Raw genomic sequence first — 16,165 nt, 5'->3', positions numbered from 1 at the left:
ACCAATGAATTGTACAACTACTTTTAGGTTATTTTTAGGTTAAGATAAATTTTACATCACATGGATTTTATCATAGTAAGAAAAATTGAAAAAAAAATCCTAATAGCGCACCGAGCACCCCAGACTTTGGGTTTCTAAATACCGTTCTCCAGTAAAAGGAAACAGGGTTCCTTGGAGAAATGGCTGATTCCGGGACTGGAGCAGAAAAATTTGAAATGAGCCTGGAGCATCTTATAGGGCCAGGAAGTAAGGAAGTGCTCAAAAAACAACAGGACGGGGGCTGTCAAAGGGACATAGGAACCACAGGATGTAGGATCCAACCCAAAGAACTCCCAATGCTCAAAGCTGGAACAATTTGAGCAACACAATAAATAATGTAGTATTGGATTATAGCCCAGAGTGTAAAATATATATCCATGAGTAATATTGACATAAATAAATGATAGAATAAATAACAGTGAAGATACTTTTCTTAGAGAAGAATTACAAATAATACATGTACATACATATATTACAAATAATACATGTACATACATACATCTCCCAGAGATGGAGCTTAATCCCACCCCACCTTGGGTGTAAGCTGGACTTAACGACACACTTTTAAAGAGTGGAGTATGGAAAGGGATGAGCAGTAACGGGCATAGAGGAGAAGTTTGGCAGATGCCCCCTTAACCGCATGACCAGTTTAACCTCTACAGGGATGTCACGCAGACATCATGAATGCCTTCACAGGAAGGAATGAGAAAGACACTGCATCCCTGGTCTTCCCTGCCAAATCTGTAACCCCATACTAATCACAAGAAAAGCATCAGACAAACCCACGTTCAGGGACATTTAACAAATACCTTCAAATACCAACAAATAGAAGGACTCTTCAAAACTGTCAAGATCATGGAAAACAAGGAAAGATGGAGATACGGCCATCAACAGAAGAGAGCTGATAACGAAGTACAGTGTAATATACCCTGGATTGGATCTTAGAACAGATAAAGGCAAACAGGAAAAACAAATTCTGGAGTTTAGTTAATAGTAATACACTAATGTTACTTCTTAGTTTTAACAAATGAACCATAACAAACAGTTCCAACAGTTATTAGAGGGCGATGGGTGAAGGGTACATGGAAATTCTCCACCTTGTCTTTGCGACTTTTCTAAGAACCTAAACATATTGCACAATTTAAAAGTCTATTTAAAAAAGCATTTCCTCCTGATTAAAGAGGAACACATGTTCACTGTAGATGATTAAATATAAACAAATAAGAAACCAGCAGTTTCAATGCCATCTTATTCTGCACTTTTTTTTTTGACTTGAAGTATAGTTAGTTGGCTCAGTGGTAAAGAATCTGCCTGCCAAGCAGGAGACCCGGGTTCGATCCCTGGAGAAGGAAATGACAACCCATTCCAGTAATCTTGCCTGGGAAGTCCCATGGACAGGGGAGCCTGGTGGGCTACAGTCCACGGGGTCTCAAAGAGTCAGACACAACTTAGTGACTTTGCAACTCCATGGACTGTAGCCCATCTTCCTCTGTCCAGGGAATTCTCCAGGCAAGAATACTGGAGTGGGTTGCCATTCCCTTCTCCAGGGGATCTTCCTGACCCAGGGCTTGAACCCAGATCTCCTGCACTGCACGTAGATTCTTTACCATCTGAGCCACCAGGGGAGCCCCCAACAACAACAATACTCTATAACAATAATGTAATGGATTATAGATAATTATACGGTGAAAGTGAAGTCGCTCAGTCGTGTCTGACTCTTTGAGACCCCATGGACTGTAGCCTACCAGGCTGCTCCCTCCATGGGATTTTCCAGGCAAGAGTACTGGAGTGGGCTGCCATTTCCTTCTCCAGGAGATCTTCCCAACCCAGGGATTGAATCCAGGCTTCCTGCATTGTAGGCAGATGCTTTACCATCTGAGCCACCAGGGAAGTCAATTATACTGTAACAATACTCTATTACAAAATAAAAGTAAATAAATAAGTAAATTTGTCTATTAAGGGCAGGATTCAAACCCAGGACTTCTGGCTCCAGTTCCTAATTTCTTTTGCACTGCCCCACATGGCTGACAGTCACCTCCACCTTGGACCAACCTTGTTTTATAGAAACAAGCTCAGTCTGGGAACTTGTACAAGGCCCCTCGGCTCCTAAGTCACAGCTGGCCTCAGGACTCCTAGCTCCGATGTCCAGTCTTTGGACACCATGGTCTATGCTGTGCTCCTTAACAGACAAACAGGTTTTTAAAAATGCGGCCTCTTCCGTTCCTGGGGAGGCTGACAACCTCACAACATTCGGTCCCCGACGGGTAACAGCATGTCTCCACCCTGGGATCCATCGAGAGGCCGGTTCCGCAGCAAGGAACAAGCTCCCAGATCTCTGGTTTGGGCACATTTATTTTGGCTCTTTACATATATATATACATATTATTTTTTTTTTTTCATGATAGGAGGAAAGGGAGAAAAATGACACTTTCTTTTATTTTTGTTTTTCTGCCTTTGCAAATTCTGTGTTATGTAAGGAGCGTGCGTGGAGCGGGGCGGGGTGGGGGTGGAGGGAGGGGCAGGCTCAAGGGCAGATGCCCATGCACGGGGTGCTGGGGAAGGTCTTCCTCATCGCCATGCACTTCTCCTTGTCAATGCACAGGGTGTTGGCCTTGATGGCCAGTTCGTGCTCCAGCCGGCACTTGGTCATGACCAACAGCTGCATCGTGTCCCGGGTCTCCCGCAGCCTCAGCTTGAGGGTCTGCAGGGTGTCGTCGATGGTGAACACCTCGTTCACCAGCCTGGGGAGAGAGCAGAGGGGAAGGTGGGTTCGGCCAGCCGGAGGCCATATGTGCCTTTCCCATGTGCCAGGCGCTGGGGAACTCAGAGAACCAGGTGGGTGGGGCTCAGCCAGCAGGAAAGACAGAGGTGGGCAGGCAGGTGGGTGAACACCCTGTAGAGTTGCTGAGGATGGTGAGCACAAAGCGAGACACAGACGGGGTGTTCAGGAAAACAAGCCGGTGTTTCCTCACTTAAGCACAGACTCAAGACAGGACCCACAAGAACCAAAAGTGAAGTGAAGTGCAAGCCGCTCAGTCATGTCCGACTCTTGGCAACCCCATGGACTATACAGTTCATGGAGTTCTCCAGGCCAGAATACTAGAGTGGGTAGCCTTTCCCTTCTCCAGGGGATCTTCCAACCCAGGTCTCCCACATTGCAGGCGGATTCTTTACCAGCTGAGCCACCAGAGAAACCCAAGAATACAGAAGTGGGTAGCCTATCCCTTCTCCAGGGGATCTCCCCAACCCAGGAATCAAACCAGGGTCTCCTGAACAGCAGGCAGATTCTTTACCAGCTAAGCTACCAGGGAAGTATAAACAGACACTCAAATCCTTACACAAATACTCGTGTGGCGCGAATGAAAAGCCAGTGAAAGTGTTAGCTCCTCAGTTGTGTCTGACTCTTGCAACTGCATGGACTATAGCCGGCCAGGCTCCTCTGTCCATGGAATTCTCCAGGCAAGAATACTGGTGTAGGTAGCTATTCCCTTCTTCAGGGTATCTTCCCTACCCAGGGATTGAATCCAGTCTCCTGCATTTCAGGCAAATCCTTTACCGTCTGAGCCATCAGGGAAGCCCGCGGCACAAATAACAAGAGTCAAAAGGTCAAAACAACCCAAATGTCCATCGAAAGATGAATGGATGCACAAAATATGCTCTGTCCCCACATGAGGATATTATTCAGATGTAATGAAAAGGAATGCAAAGAACAGACTTATTGGAAAAGACTCTGATGCTGGGAAGATTGAAGGCAGGAGAAGAAGGGGACAACAGAGGACAAGATGGTTGGAGGGCATCACTGACTTGATGGACGTGAGTTTGAGCAAGCTCCGGGAGCTGGTGATGGACAGGGAAGCCTGGCGTGGTGCAGTTCATGGGGTCGCAAAGAGCTGGGCATGACTGAGTGACTGAACCGAACTGAACTGAACTGAATGAAAAGGAATGAAGTGCTGATATGTACCACAACATGGATGGACCTTGAAGACATGAAGCTGAGTGAAAGATACCAGACACCACGTCTGAACCCCAGTACCTGTGATGTGATGCTTTTTGGAAGAAGGATTTTTGTGGATGGAATTCAGTTAAGCATCTTGAGATGAAATTATCCTCCATTAAGTGTGCTGTGCTCAGTCAGTCAGTCCTGTCTGACTCTGTGTGACCCCATGGACTGTAGCCTGCCAGGCTCCTCTGTCCATGGGATTCTCCCAGAATACTGGAATGGATTTACCTGCCCTCCTCCAGGGGATCTTCCCGGCCCAGAGATCAAACCCGGATCTCCCCCATTACAGGCAGATTATTTACTGTCTAAGCCACCAAGGATGGACCCTAAATCCAATGACTGATCTCCTTATAAGAGAAAGGAGTGGGAGATTTGAAACACAGACACACACAGGGAGGAAGGCCATGTGAAGATGGAGGCAGATGCAATGATGCAGCTACAAGCCAAGGGCTGCCAGCCACCACCAGGAGCCAGGAGAGGGGCCGGGTGAAGATGCACTCTCAGAACCCCCAGAGAGAATCAACCCTGCCGATACTCTGATTTCAGAGGTTTGGCCTTTGCAAGTTTCAGAGGAGAAATCCTATTGTTTTAAGCCACCCAGCTTGTGGTCATTTGTCACAGCAGCCTTGGGTCATGAATACACCTGGTGAGCTGTGATGGTGGGTTGGTTGTGGGGCTGGGACCCACCTGGAGGTTGGGGGAGAGACAGTGCTCAGAACTGGAGGACACGCTGCTGGGAGGACCCAGGTTGATATCAGGGTGCTTCCCAGTGACAAGCCTGAGCTAGAGAGAGGTGACAGCAGCAGCCTGGAGACCCTTCTTTCCTTAGGGCTCTCTCAGCCAGCACTGTCCAGCAGAATTTTCAGCAGCGATGGAGATGGTCCATTGCACGCCTCCAGCCACACATAGCTTCTGACCACTTGATATGCAGTTTGTGCAAATAAGAACCTGAATTTTATTCCCAGGCAGTGACCAAGGCTGTAGAAACCTCAGCGCACGGCACCACTCAGCATTTTCTCTCTGAATATTTTTCTTCCTCCTCTTTCTCCTCCAGCTCTGTTTGCCTCATTATCTCAGCTCAGAAGGAAGACGAGCCACTGAGTTGTGGGGGAAGCCTGTCACATGGCCACAGAGAATGAAGACAGTGTCCTGAGCTTGGAGGGGACAGAGCAGTCAAGCGACCAGCCCCAAGTCACACAGCAGGTCACAGGAAAAACACTCCCCAAGTCCAGTGGCCATTTCCTTCCTTGCCTGATCATCGTGCCATCTCAAACCCCCACCCCTAGACTCCAAAAACCCTGTTTCTGGGCCTGCAGTGAGCTTTGTGCCACTCTCCCGTCAAAAGAAGCAGGTCCTCCTTAGCTAAGTGGGACGGGCAGGATTGGGCTGTTCCAAGGCGATGGCACCCCACTCCAGTACTCTTGCCTGAAAAATCCCATGGACGGAGGAGCCTGGTAGGCTGCAATCCATGGGGTCGCGAAGAGCCGGACAGGACTGAGTGACTTCACTTTCACTTTTCACCTTCATGCATTGGAGAAGGAAATGGCAACCCACTCCAGTGTTCTTGCCTGGAGAATCCCAGGGACGGGGGAGGCTGGTGGGCTGCCGTCTATGAGGTCGCACAGAGTCGGACACGACTGAAGTGACTTAGCAGCAAGGGCTTGCAGGTGAGAATTTCACAGAAAGGGCGCTGGAGGATGGGTGAGGTGTGGGCTGGGCATCTCTTTCACAGGAGCCTGGAGAGACGGGGCGGGGATTGGGGGCGCGGAGGGGCGGGGTGGGGGGCGGTTGGAGCGATCAAAGGGCAAGGACCACGCCTCCAGGCTGGGCGGCAGCTTCTCATGGGCTTGGAGAGTTCCCGCAGCAGAACAGGCCTACAAAACCGTCCTCATTTAGATGAGAAGGCGGCAGCGCAAAGGGGTGGCCTCCATTGGTGGGGAGACTGCCAAGGGCATCCTCAGAGCCCCAGGCCCCCAGTGCGCTGTGGAGTCGTAGACCCCGGTCTCCTGATGGGTGGAGGGTCCATTTCCCAGTTCCTGAGACCTGCCCCTCCCCTGCCGGCCCCTGACCCCCACCCCGCGACTCACTTGAACTGGGGGCTGTCCCTGCACAGCTCCACGTTGGGGCGCCGGGTCCGGCACTCCAGCCTCGTCTGTGCCACCTTCAGCGGGCACTCCTTGGCCATGATGGACCTTTCCAGCAGCATGATGGTGTTCTCCGTCTGGAAGATCTCCTGCAGCGTCTGCGGGGAACATTTGCGGTATCAGAAGGAACCTGAACTTGCATTTGTGTGCTTAGTCGCTCGGTCGTGCCTGACTCTTTGCCACCCCGTAGATCGCAACCCGCCAGGCTCCTCTGTCCATGGGGATTCTCCAGGCAAGAATACTAAAGGGGGTTGCCATGCCCTCCTCCAGGGGAATCTTCCCAACCCAGGGATCGAACCCAGGTCTCCTGCATCACAGGCCAACTTTATCAACTGAGCCACCAGGGAAGAACTTGCACTTAACCAACCATAAGTGCCCCCCAGAACTGAGTGTACTAAAGGTATGACACGCCACCATGTATAAAACGTCCGTTCTCTTCCCTGTCATCTCCGGCAGCTCTAGATCTATGTATGAGCAGTTCTAATTTTCATGGTGCCCCTCACCTGAGAGAAGGTTCTTTAGAGGTGGACTGCGCTGACACCCTTCCCAGACTTGTCAGGGCCCAATGGGGAGGTAATGTCAACCCACTCCAGTATTCTTGACTGGGAAATCCCCTGGACAGAGGAGCCTCGCGGGCTATAGTCCCTGGGGTCGCAAAGGAGTTGGACACGACTCAGCAACTCGGCAACAACAAATAACGAGGTGACGTGTGCTCTGTTCTGGACAAGCCTGGAATGGTACCCTGCCACAGTGTCCCTCAACACCCTTCCTTCGATTAATCTATGGGCTTGTCTGTCTCCCTCCCTAGCATGTGAGCTCCAAGAGGTCAGGTGCTTTGCTTTATCCATTGCTGCATCCCCTCCACCCATCGCCAGGCACAGAGCTTAGTGCAGAGTGAGGGCTGTCAGATAAAATACCGCACACCCAGTTACATGTGAATTTCAGATCAACAACAAAGCATTTTTAGTACAGTAAGTCCAATTTGTTTCTAAATCCAACAAGATTAGCCTAGATACCCAATTAACACAGTTGGTGATACAGTACTGTACTATAATAGGTTTATAATACTTTTCACACAAATAATAGATAAAAAAATAAAATAAAACATTTTTACTCTTACAGTACAGTACCTTGAAACTACAGTACTACAGTACTACAGCTGCCATACAGGGGCTGGCATCAAGTGAACAGGCAAGAAGAATTACTGACTCGAGGAAGCAGAGGAGGTGGGAGATGGTAGAGCCGAAGGACCGTCAGTAATAGGAGACAGTGTGTGCATAGTCGCTTAGTCGTGTCTGATTCTTTTCGACCGTTTGGACTGTAGCCCACCAAGCTTCTCTGTCCATGGGATTTTCCAGGCAAGAATACTGGAGTGGGCTGCCATTTCCTCCTCCAGGGCATCTTCCTGACCCAGGAAGGCAAGCTGCAATTTCACTCACTCCTGATGTTAATGCAATGCACGTTCACATCTTTGAAAGTTCACAACTTGAAGGTTCATATGTAGGGGATTTACTGATATGTCTCAATATTGCATAACACATACTTACACTAGAAAGTTGTTTGCTGTTGATCTGAAATTCAAGTTGAACTGGACATCCTGCATTCTTATTTGCTAAATATGGCAACTCTACTCATAGTAGGAACTCAATAAACATCCATTGAATGAACGAATGAATCACGGTGGGACCTCGAAGTCTAGATTTTTAGTTAGTTGCCCAAGGGTCCTTATGCACACTGAAGTTTTGGACCAGTGTGCCCTGAAATGTATATGGTCCTGTCACAGATTTTAATATGCAGAGAACTGTTACATGTGAGTATACCAGTGCTCCTGAATGCGGTGGGGACTGCAAGTCTAAGACCCTGTCTCACTTTTAGGGACTTTGTAACCATATTGTTTTTCTCTTTGACATGAGAAAGAGAAACAACTGATGCCGAACAACTGATGCTTTTAAACTGTGGTGTTGGAGAAGACTCCTGAGAGTCCCTTGGACTGCAAGGAGATTAAACCAGTCCATCCTAAAGGAAATCAGTCCTGAATATTCATTGGAAGGACTGATGCTGAAGCTGAAACTCCAATACTTTGGCCACCTGATGCAAAGAACTGACTCACTGGAAAAGACCCTGATGCTGGGAAAGATTGAAGGCAGGAGGAGAAGGGAATGACAGAGGATGAGATGGTTGGATGGCATCACCGACTCTTTGGACATGAATCTGAGCAAGCTCCTGGAGTTGCTGATGGACAAGGAAGCCTGGCGTGCTGCAGTCCATGGGGTCGAAAAGAGTCGTACGTGACTGAGCGACTAAACTGAACTGAACTGATGAAATACTCACAAATCATAACATGACTATTTTACCTGGGTTGGGCCCATATTTTATGGACAACAAGAAATTGCTTAAAAGAGATTTTTTTTTCCCAAAGAAGTAAAGTCCTGGCTTCCCTATTACCTTAACACGTTATTGACTGGAGACGTATTAATATATCTTTTATCACCCAAATGTTATTGACTGGAGATGTATCAATACGTTTTTAGACAGTGATACAATTAACATCACTGCGTGAAGTTGTTAGAACTTAAAGTTGATCAAAGATTCATTATCCAACTTCTGTCATTATCATTCACATTTTTCTCCCTCAGGGGTTTTTGATCCAACCTTATTGAGAAACCTATATGCAGGTCAGGAAGCAACAGTTAGAACTGGACATGGAACAACAGACTGGTTCCAAATAGGAAAAGGAGTATGTCAAGGCTGTATATTGTCACCCTGATTATTTAACTTCTATGCAGAGTACATCATGAGAAACACTGGGCTGGAAGAAGCACAAGCTGGAATCAAGATTGCTGGGAGAAATATCAATAACCTCAGACATGCAGATGACACCACCCTTACGGCAGAAAGTGAAGAGGAACTAAAAAGCCTCTTGATGAAAGTGAAAGAGGAGAGTGAAAAAGTTGGCTTAAAGCTCAACATTCAGAAAACGAAGATCATGGCATCTGGTCCCATGACTTCATAGGAAATAGATGGGGAAACAGCGGAAACAGTGTCAGACTTTATTTTTGGGGGCTCCAAAACCACTGCAGATGCTGACTGCAGCCATGAAATTAAAAGATGCTTACTCCTTGGAAGAAAAGTTATGACCGACCTAGATAGCATATTGAAAAGCAGAGACATTACTTTGCCAACAAAGGTCCGTCTAGTCAGGCTATAGTTTTTCCAGTGGTCATGTATGGATGTGAGAATTGGACTGTGAAGAAAGCTGAACGCCGAAGAATTCCTGCTTTTGAACTGTGATGTTGAAGAAGACTCTTGAGGGTCCCTTGGACTGCAAGGAGATGCAACCAGTCCATTCTGAAGGAGATCAGCCCTGGGATTTCTTTGGAAGGAATGATGCTAAAGCTGAAACTCCAGTACTTTGGCTACCTCATGCGAAGAGTTGACTCGTTGGAAAAGACTCTCATGCTGGGAGGGATTGGGGGCAGGAGGAGAAGGGGACGACAGAGGATGAGATGGCTGGATGGCATCACTGACTCGATGGACGTGAGTCTGAGTGAACTCCGGGAGCTGGTGATGGACAGGGAGGCCTGGCGTGCTGCGATTCATGGGGTTGCAAAGAGTCAGACATGACTGAGCGACTGAACTGAACTATGTATATTATAAATGCAAGTTTATTACCAAAAATTTTCAAAAGTGATGTATTACAAAATTTTGAGTAAAGAAGTATTTTTCATTGAATTTTATGCAGATACTTTTTCTGATTGTCTGAGCAACACATATACCAGTATCTTAGAAGATGACAGTTCTTCAGATTATAATTCTGATTCAGATGATGTGAATATTAGACCAAAAAAAAAAAAGACAAAAAATCTTAGTGATGGATTCTGAAATGGAAAGTGAAAATGAAACTCATGGTGCTGGAGAAGACTTTACAGGTGTGGCTTCTCAAGTGGCACAGTGGTAACGAACCCACCTGCCAATGCAGGAGACACAAAAGACACAGATTCAGTCCTTGGGTCAATAAGATCCCCTGGAGGAGGTCATGGCAGCCCACTCCAGTACTCTTGCCTGGGAAATCCCATGGACGGAGGAGCCTGGTGGGCTACATTCCATAGGGTCGTAAAGAGTTGGACACGACTGAAGTGACTTAGCGCGGACACACACAGTGGAAACTACTGAATATAATAACCCACAGAGTGTTAGTGAAATAACAGGAATTAATTTTGGCCAGCCAAAATAAAAATCCCTAGCCACAGGCACTAGTTTCTGGAAAAACCACTCAGCATGCCCTGGTCAATAATGAATTTGCATGAGGCTTAGTCACTCAGTCGCATCCAACTCTTTGTGACCCTATGAGCAGTAGCCTGCCAGGTTCCTCTGTCCATGGATTCTCCAGGCAAGAATACTGGGATGGGTTGCCATGCCTTCCTCCAGGGGATTTTCCCCACCCAGGGATCAAACCCAAGTTTCCTGTATCTCCTGCAATGGCAGGTGGGTTCTTTACTATTGAGCCACCTGGGAAGCCCTATGTTACGGAAGGAAAAAAAAAAAAAAGCCTACAAAAAGAACACGTCTCTGTTTCAAGAGAACAAAAGGATGCCCTTTTCCTACTTGGGCTGAGACAGAGGCAGAGTTATCTGAGGGTGGGGTAGGAGGGGGTGCTACACTGCCTCTTTCAAATCCCAAGGAGGGAGACTGGCCCCTCACCTGGTCCTCAGTGGGCCACCCAGACCAGAGCAATGCCAACCAGAGGCTGGTTAAACGCTATCCCATAAGAATGTTCCGTGCCCAGCATGGGAAGGTAAACACTCCACTGAGCGGGGAGAACAGCTCCTTAGAAGCCCAGGGGATTTTTCTCAGAAACTTACCCTTTGGATATGCAGGTATGCAAAGCTCAGAGAGCATGCCGAACACACTGTAGAAGAAAACTGGGCCTTCCAACCCAGGTGGCTCAGTGGTAAAGGATCCATCTGCCAAGCAGGAGGAGTTTTGGCAGGCAGGTTCTTTACTACTGAGCCACCTGGGAAGCCCCCTTATGCCTCATTACAGGATACTGAACACAGTTCCCTGTGCTGTATAGGAGATCCTTGTTGTTTATTTTATACATAGAAGTGTGTGGACCCTCAACTCACACCACCAAAGTGAAAGTGTTAGTAGCTCAGTGGTGTCCAACTCTTTGTGACCCCATGGACTATAGCCCACCAGGTTCCTCTGTCCACGGAATTCTCCAGGCAAGAATACTGGAGTGGGTAGCCATTCCCTCCTCCAGGGGATCTTCCTGACCCAGAGATCAAACCTGGTCTCCTGCATTGCAGGCAGATGTTTTACTGTCTGCGCCACCAGGGAAGCCTGTATCTGCTCATCCCAAACTCCTCATTTATCCCTCCCACCCCCTTCCCCCTTTGGTAACCATAAGTTTGTTTTCTGTGTCTGTGAGTCAGTTTTGTAAATAAGTTGACTTGTATCATAGTTTAGATTCCATGTATAAGGGCCATCATAGGGTATTTATCTTTCTCTTTCTGATTTACTTCACTTAGTGTGATAATCTTCTCTAGATCCACCCATGTTGCTGCAAATGGCATTCTTTCATTGTTTTTTATGGCTGAGTAGCATTCCATTCACCCCACTCCAGCACTCTTTCCTGGAAAATCCCATGGACGGAGGAGCCTGGTAGGCTGCAGTCCATGGGGTCGCTAAGAGTTGGGCACAACTGAGCGGCTGACTTCCCTTTCACTTTTTACTTTCATGCATTGGAGAAGGAAATGGCAACCCACTCCAGTGTTCTTGCCTAGAGAACCCCAGGGACTGTGGGGCCTGGTGGGCTGCCGTCTATGGGGTCGCACAGAGTTGGACACGACCGAGGCGACTTAGCAGCAGCAGCATTCCATTATATACCACGTGTTCTCCCCATTCATCTACCCATGGCGCTTTAGGTCGTTTCCATGTCTTGGCTTTTGTGAACAGTGCCACTATGAACATTGGAGTATATGTATCTTTTTGAATTAGAGTTTTCTCCAGGAATGGGATTGTTGGATCATATGGTAACTCTATTTTTAGGTTTTTGAAAAGCCTCCATACTGTTTTTCCACAGTGGCCGCACCAATTTACATTCCCACCAATGGTGTAGAAGGGTTCCCTTTTATCTACACCCTCTCCAGCATTTATTTTCTGTAGATTTTCTTTGATGATGAAAGGGCCTATCCCTTGACTCTAGCGAATGGGCGGACATTCATTCACATGCTCATTGATTTCTTCATTCACTCACTAATTTATGGATTCACTGATTCAGTCTTTGACTTAACTGTGGATGAGGCACCTATTGGGTGCTAAGCACTGTTGTAGGTAGTGGACACAGCAGTGCACAGAACAGGTAGAAAACACCATCTTCAAGGAGTTACATTCTAGTACAGCGGTCCCCAACCTTTTGGCACCAGAGAAAAGTTTCATGGAAGACAGGCTTTCCATGGACCAATGAGGCAGGGTATGGTTTCAGGAGGATTCAAGAGCATTACATCTATTGTGCACTTTATTTCTACTATTATTACATCAGTTCCACCTCAGATCATCCAGCATTAGATCCCCCAGAGGTTGGGGACCCCTGTTCTAGTGGATTATTTGCCCACTTCTTTAGGCAAGATTTATTAAGCACCTGGGCTTCCCAGATGGTGCTAGTGGTAAGGGACCTGCCTGCCAATGCAGGAGATGTGGGTTCAATCCTTGGGTCAGGAAGATCCCCTGGAGGAGGGCATGGCAACCCACTCCAGTATTCTTGCCTGGAGAATCCCATGGACAGAGGAGTCTGGTGGGCTGCAGTGCATGGAGTTGCAAAGAGTTGGACACAACTGAAGTGACTAAGCACGCACACACATTTAGCACCCATAAGCCCTTACTACAACTGCAACCGTCTTTGTGCTGTGCTAAGTTGATTCAGTCGTGTTTGACTCTTTGCAACCCTATGGACTGTAGCCCGCCAGGCTCCTCTGTCCATGGGATTCTCCAGGCAAGAATATTGGAGTGAGTTGTCATGCCCTCCTCCAGGGGGTCTTCCTGATCCAAGGATTGAACCCATGTTCAATCCTCTTACGTTTCCTGCATTGGCAGCTGGGTTCTTTACCACTAGTAGCATCACCTGGGAAGTGACCATCTTTGCCATCACAGAAGTTCAAGTTCCTCTCTCCCCGTTAACAACACAAATTTGAATGCCTTTAGTGTGCAGGATATTGGTGGGAGATGCCATCACTAGGAGGCATCCAGTACATTTCAGTTTTCTGGGAACTCTCATGTGAGCCCAGCAGTGAGGCAGGAAGACAGCAGCTCCCAGGGAAAACTAAAGCTTACTAATTGTTTTTCAAACCTGAGGACCACTTCCAGGGGCATGAGGCCAGTCTGTCCTGGCACAGCCTCCCAACACTTGCTCATCTCCCTTGATTGGCAAAGAGCAGCTGGGGGATCCAGAGACTTCTGCAGGCAACAGGCTCCAGTTACATGTTAACAAGCCTGCTCTGCTTTCGTTATATGTATCTTTCTACCGTGTGTGTGTGTGTGTGTGTGTGTGTGTGTGTGTGTCCGTGTGTGTGTGTGTGTGTGTGTGTGTGTGTGTGTCAGAATCTTTGCGACCCTATGGGCTGTAGCCCGCTAGGCTCTGTCTATGGCATTCTCCAGGCAAGAACACTGGAGTGGGTTGCCATGCCCTCTTCCAGGGGATCTTCCTGCCCAGGGATCAAAACCCACATCTCATGTCTCCTGCATTGGCAGGCGGGTTCTTTACCACTTGTGCCACCCGGGAGACTGAGCTACTCTCTACTCCTGGCAAACGCTGTTGGTTTTCCATCCATAGAATAACATAATTACATTTTACCACATGAATGAAACGTAAAGTGAGTAACAGCCCAGGTGGCGGGGCGGGGGTGGGGGAGGGGCAGGCAGGTAAAATCAGGAAGGGTGACGGTGAAGGAGGGTGCTGAGGGGCACTATGAAGCTACTTGCCCCCCGTCTCCTCCTCGGGGCTGGCTTTTGGCGGCGTGGTGGGGCAGCTGGAACCGACTCTTGCTTTTTCCCCATGCCACCACCCCTTCCCACCCCACCCCACCCCCTAGCATTTCTTGAACAGGCCTGCCTGTGGATTTTCCAGAACAGAAGGGGTTTTCCAGAATTGGCTGTTCTAGAACCCACTGATGACTCACACCCAAGGCAAATCTGCCCAGGCGGGTCTAAACTCTGCCGAGAAAATGTTTCTCCAAACCTCCTGTCCAGCCTCCATCACTCACAGCCAGGGTCCTCTTCAATGGAAGGGAGAAAAAAGATACACACACACTCCTTCTTGGGGGCAGCCCCTGATGCCTACCACAGTCCTGCCAACCTGTGCACCTCCAAAAGCCCTGGAGGCAGTGACTCAGCTTCCAGAAGTTTGAGGAATGTGACCCCCAAGGGACAGGAGGCAGAGACCACGTGGGCTGACCAGAGGCAGGGGCTGGAGACAGAACAGCCTTGGCCTTCAGGCTTAGCAGGAAGCTAAGGTGCCAAGACTGAGCTCTGGTCCCAAGACCCCAAATTCCATGATGTCCCCCAAGGAGAAGAACTTGGAGTCCAAGAGGGTAATCCACATATCCCAGCATGTCCACTCCTGGTCTATACTATATACACTGAAGGAGCCCAAGACCATTCTGGAACATACGTGTCAAGGAGGTTCAGTGAGCTGGCAGCACCCAGCTGCCTGTGACCAGAGACAGACATGTAAAAAACAGTAAATGAGCAGGTGGAGGATTTTGGCAGCCCATAGATGGATTAACCTCACATCCATAGGAACGATGCAAGGTGAGGAAACTGGGAAACAGATTGAGCTATTTGATACAATCCCTTTTGAGAAAAGTAAAGATCCATGCACAAGCAATGGCAATCCACATTTTTTATAAGAACACATTTAAACGGGTGGCAGAGGAGGAGTGGTTAGGTTGCATCACCGACTCAATGGACATGAATTTGAGCAAACTTTGGGAGATAGTGAAGAACAGAGGAGCCTGGTGTGCTGCAGTCCATGGGGCTGCAAAGAATCAAACACCACTGAGAGACTGAACAACATTTAAATCAACAGGTCAACATTCTTTAAAGAGGTCATATTCATTCATTCATTCAAATAGTCCCTGAGGGCAAGGTCATCTATGAGAGAATAGGAGTTACCTTGAAGTTTAGGGATAAAAGGGTATAAACAAGGAAATGAGGGGCTTTGTACAAACATATGTGCCAGGAGCCAAGACGTATGATAAACTTACCTCTCTTCCCCAGGATCAAAAGAGGAGAAAAAAATCCCCATAATCCTATCAGAGCTAAGGTTTCCTTTTAAAGTAACTTTTCTAAGGGAGAAATTCTATTAAAGACAAAATGCTATCTAATTGTAATGGGTGTTAATTCTTGCATTTGTTTGCCCATTAGCATTATCTGGACAGTTTTTTAAACTGCAGCTGTCTGCCCCCTCCACCAGAGGTTCAGATTTCATTGGCCCGGGATGCAGTGGGTGTCAAAAGGTTTTAGGAACTCCCTACAGGTGCAGCCAGAGTCACGAAACACTGATGCAGGTGATAGAGATGTGCAAATGCTAAAGAGTCCCAAGGGGAAGGAGATGGATTGAGGACTTGGATGTGCAACTCAAGACTGTCCATCTTGGCAGGAAAACTCCAAGTGGAGTCACTGGAGTAATTTCATCCCTTGAAGATATTTTTGGAGCTGTGCATGTGGGTGACCTGAGCACCATGGGCTTGGGTTTCCAGCAAGGGGCCTGGGGGAAAGGAGGCTGCTTCATCACAGGGTTTTCAAGTTTCTGGGGGAAATTTGATGTCAGCAATTGGAAATCCTGGTGCTCAGCCCAGAGCTGTGCCCTTGTCCCGCACTGTGGTCACCTAGGCGATCCAGACCCCAGCCCAGGCAGGCAGGAAGCTCAGAGCACAGGCAGCCTTGCCGGGCAAGTCTGTACATGATCTGCAGCTCAGAATCG

General features: G+C 48.0%; 1 protein-coding gene across 1 annotated transcript in view; it reads right to left on the bottom strand.

Moving 5' to 3' along the window:
* Nucleotides 1-2,373: 2,373 nt before the first annotated feature.
* TEKT5 (tektin 5) overlaps nt 2,374-16,165 on the bottom strand; it is a 49,519-nt gene continuing 35,727 nt past the window's right edge. The window contains exons 6-7 of the mRNA XM_027528096.1: nt 6,127-6,281; nt 2,374-2,780 (exon numbers count right to left, since the gene is read on the bottom strand). Of these exons, the coding sequence (XP_027383897.1) occupies nt 2,564-2,780; nt 6,127-6,281 (372 nt within the window). The 3' untranslated portion in view covers nt 2,374-2,563. The remainder of the gene's footprint in view (nt 2,781-6,126; nt 6,282-16,165) is intronic.

Source organism: Bos indicus x Bos taurus, chromosome 25, assembly GCF_003369695.1.
Source record: "Bos indicus x Bos taurus breed Angus x Brahman F1 hybrid chromosome 25, Bos_hybrid_MaternalHap_v2.0, whole genome shotgun sequence".
NCBI lineage: Eukaryota > Metazoa > Chordata > Mammalia > Artiodactyla > Bovidae > Bos > Bos indicus x Bos taurus.
This window is presented reverse-complemented; position numbering and strand designations above follow the sequence as displayed.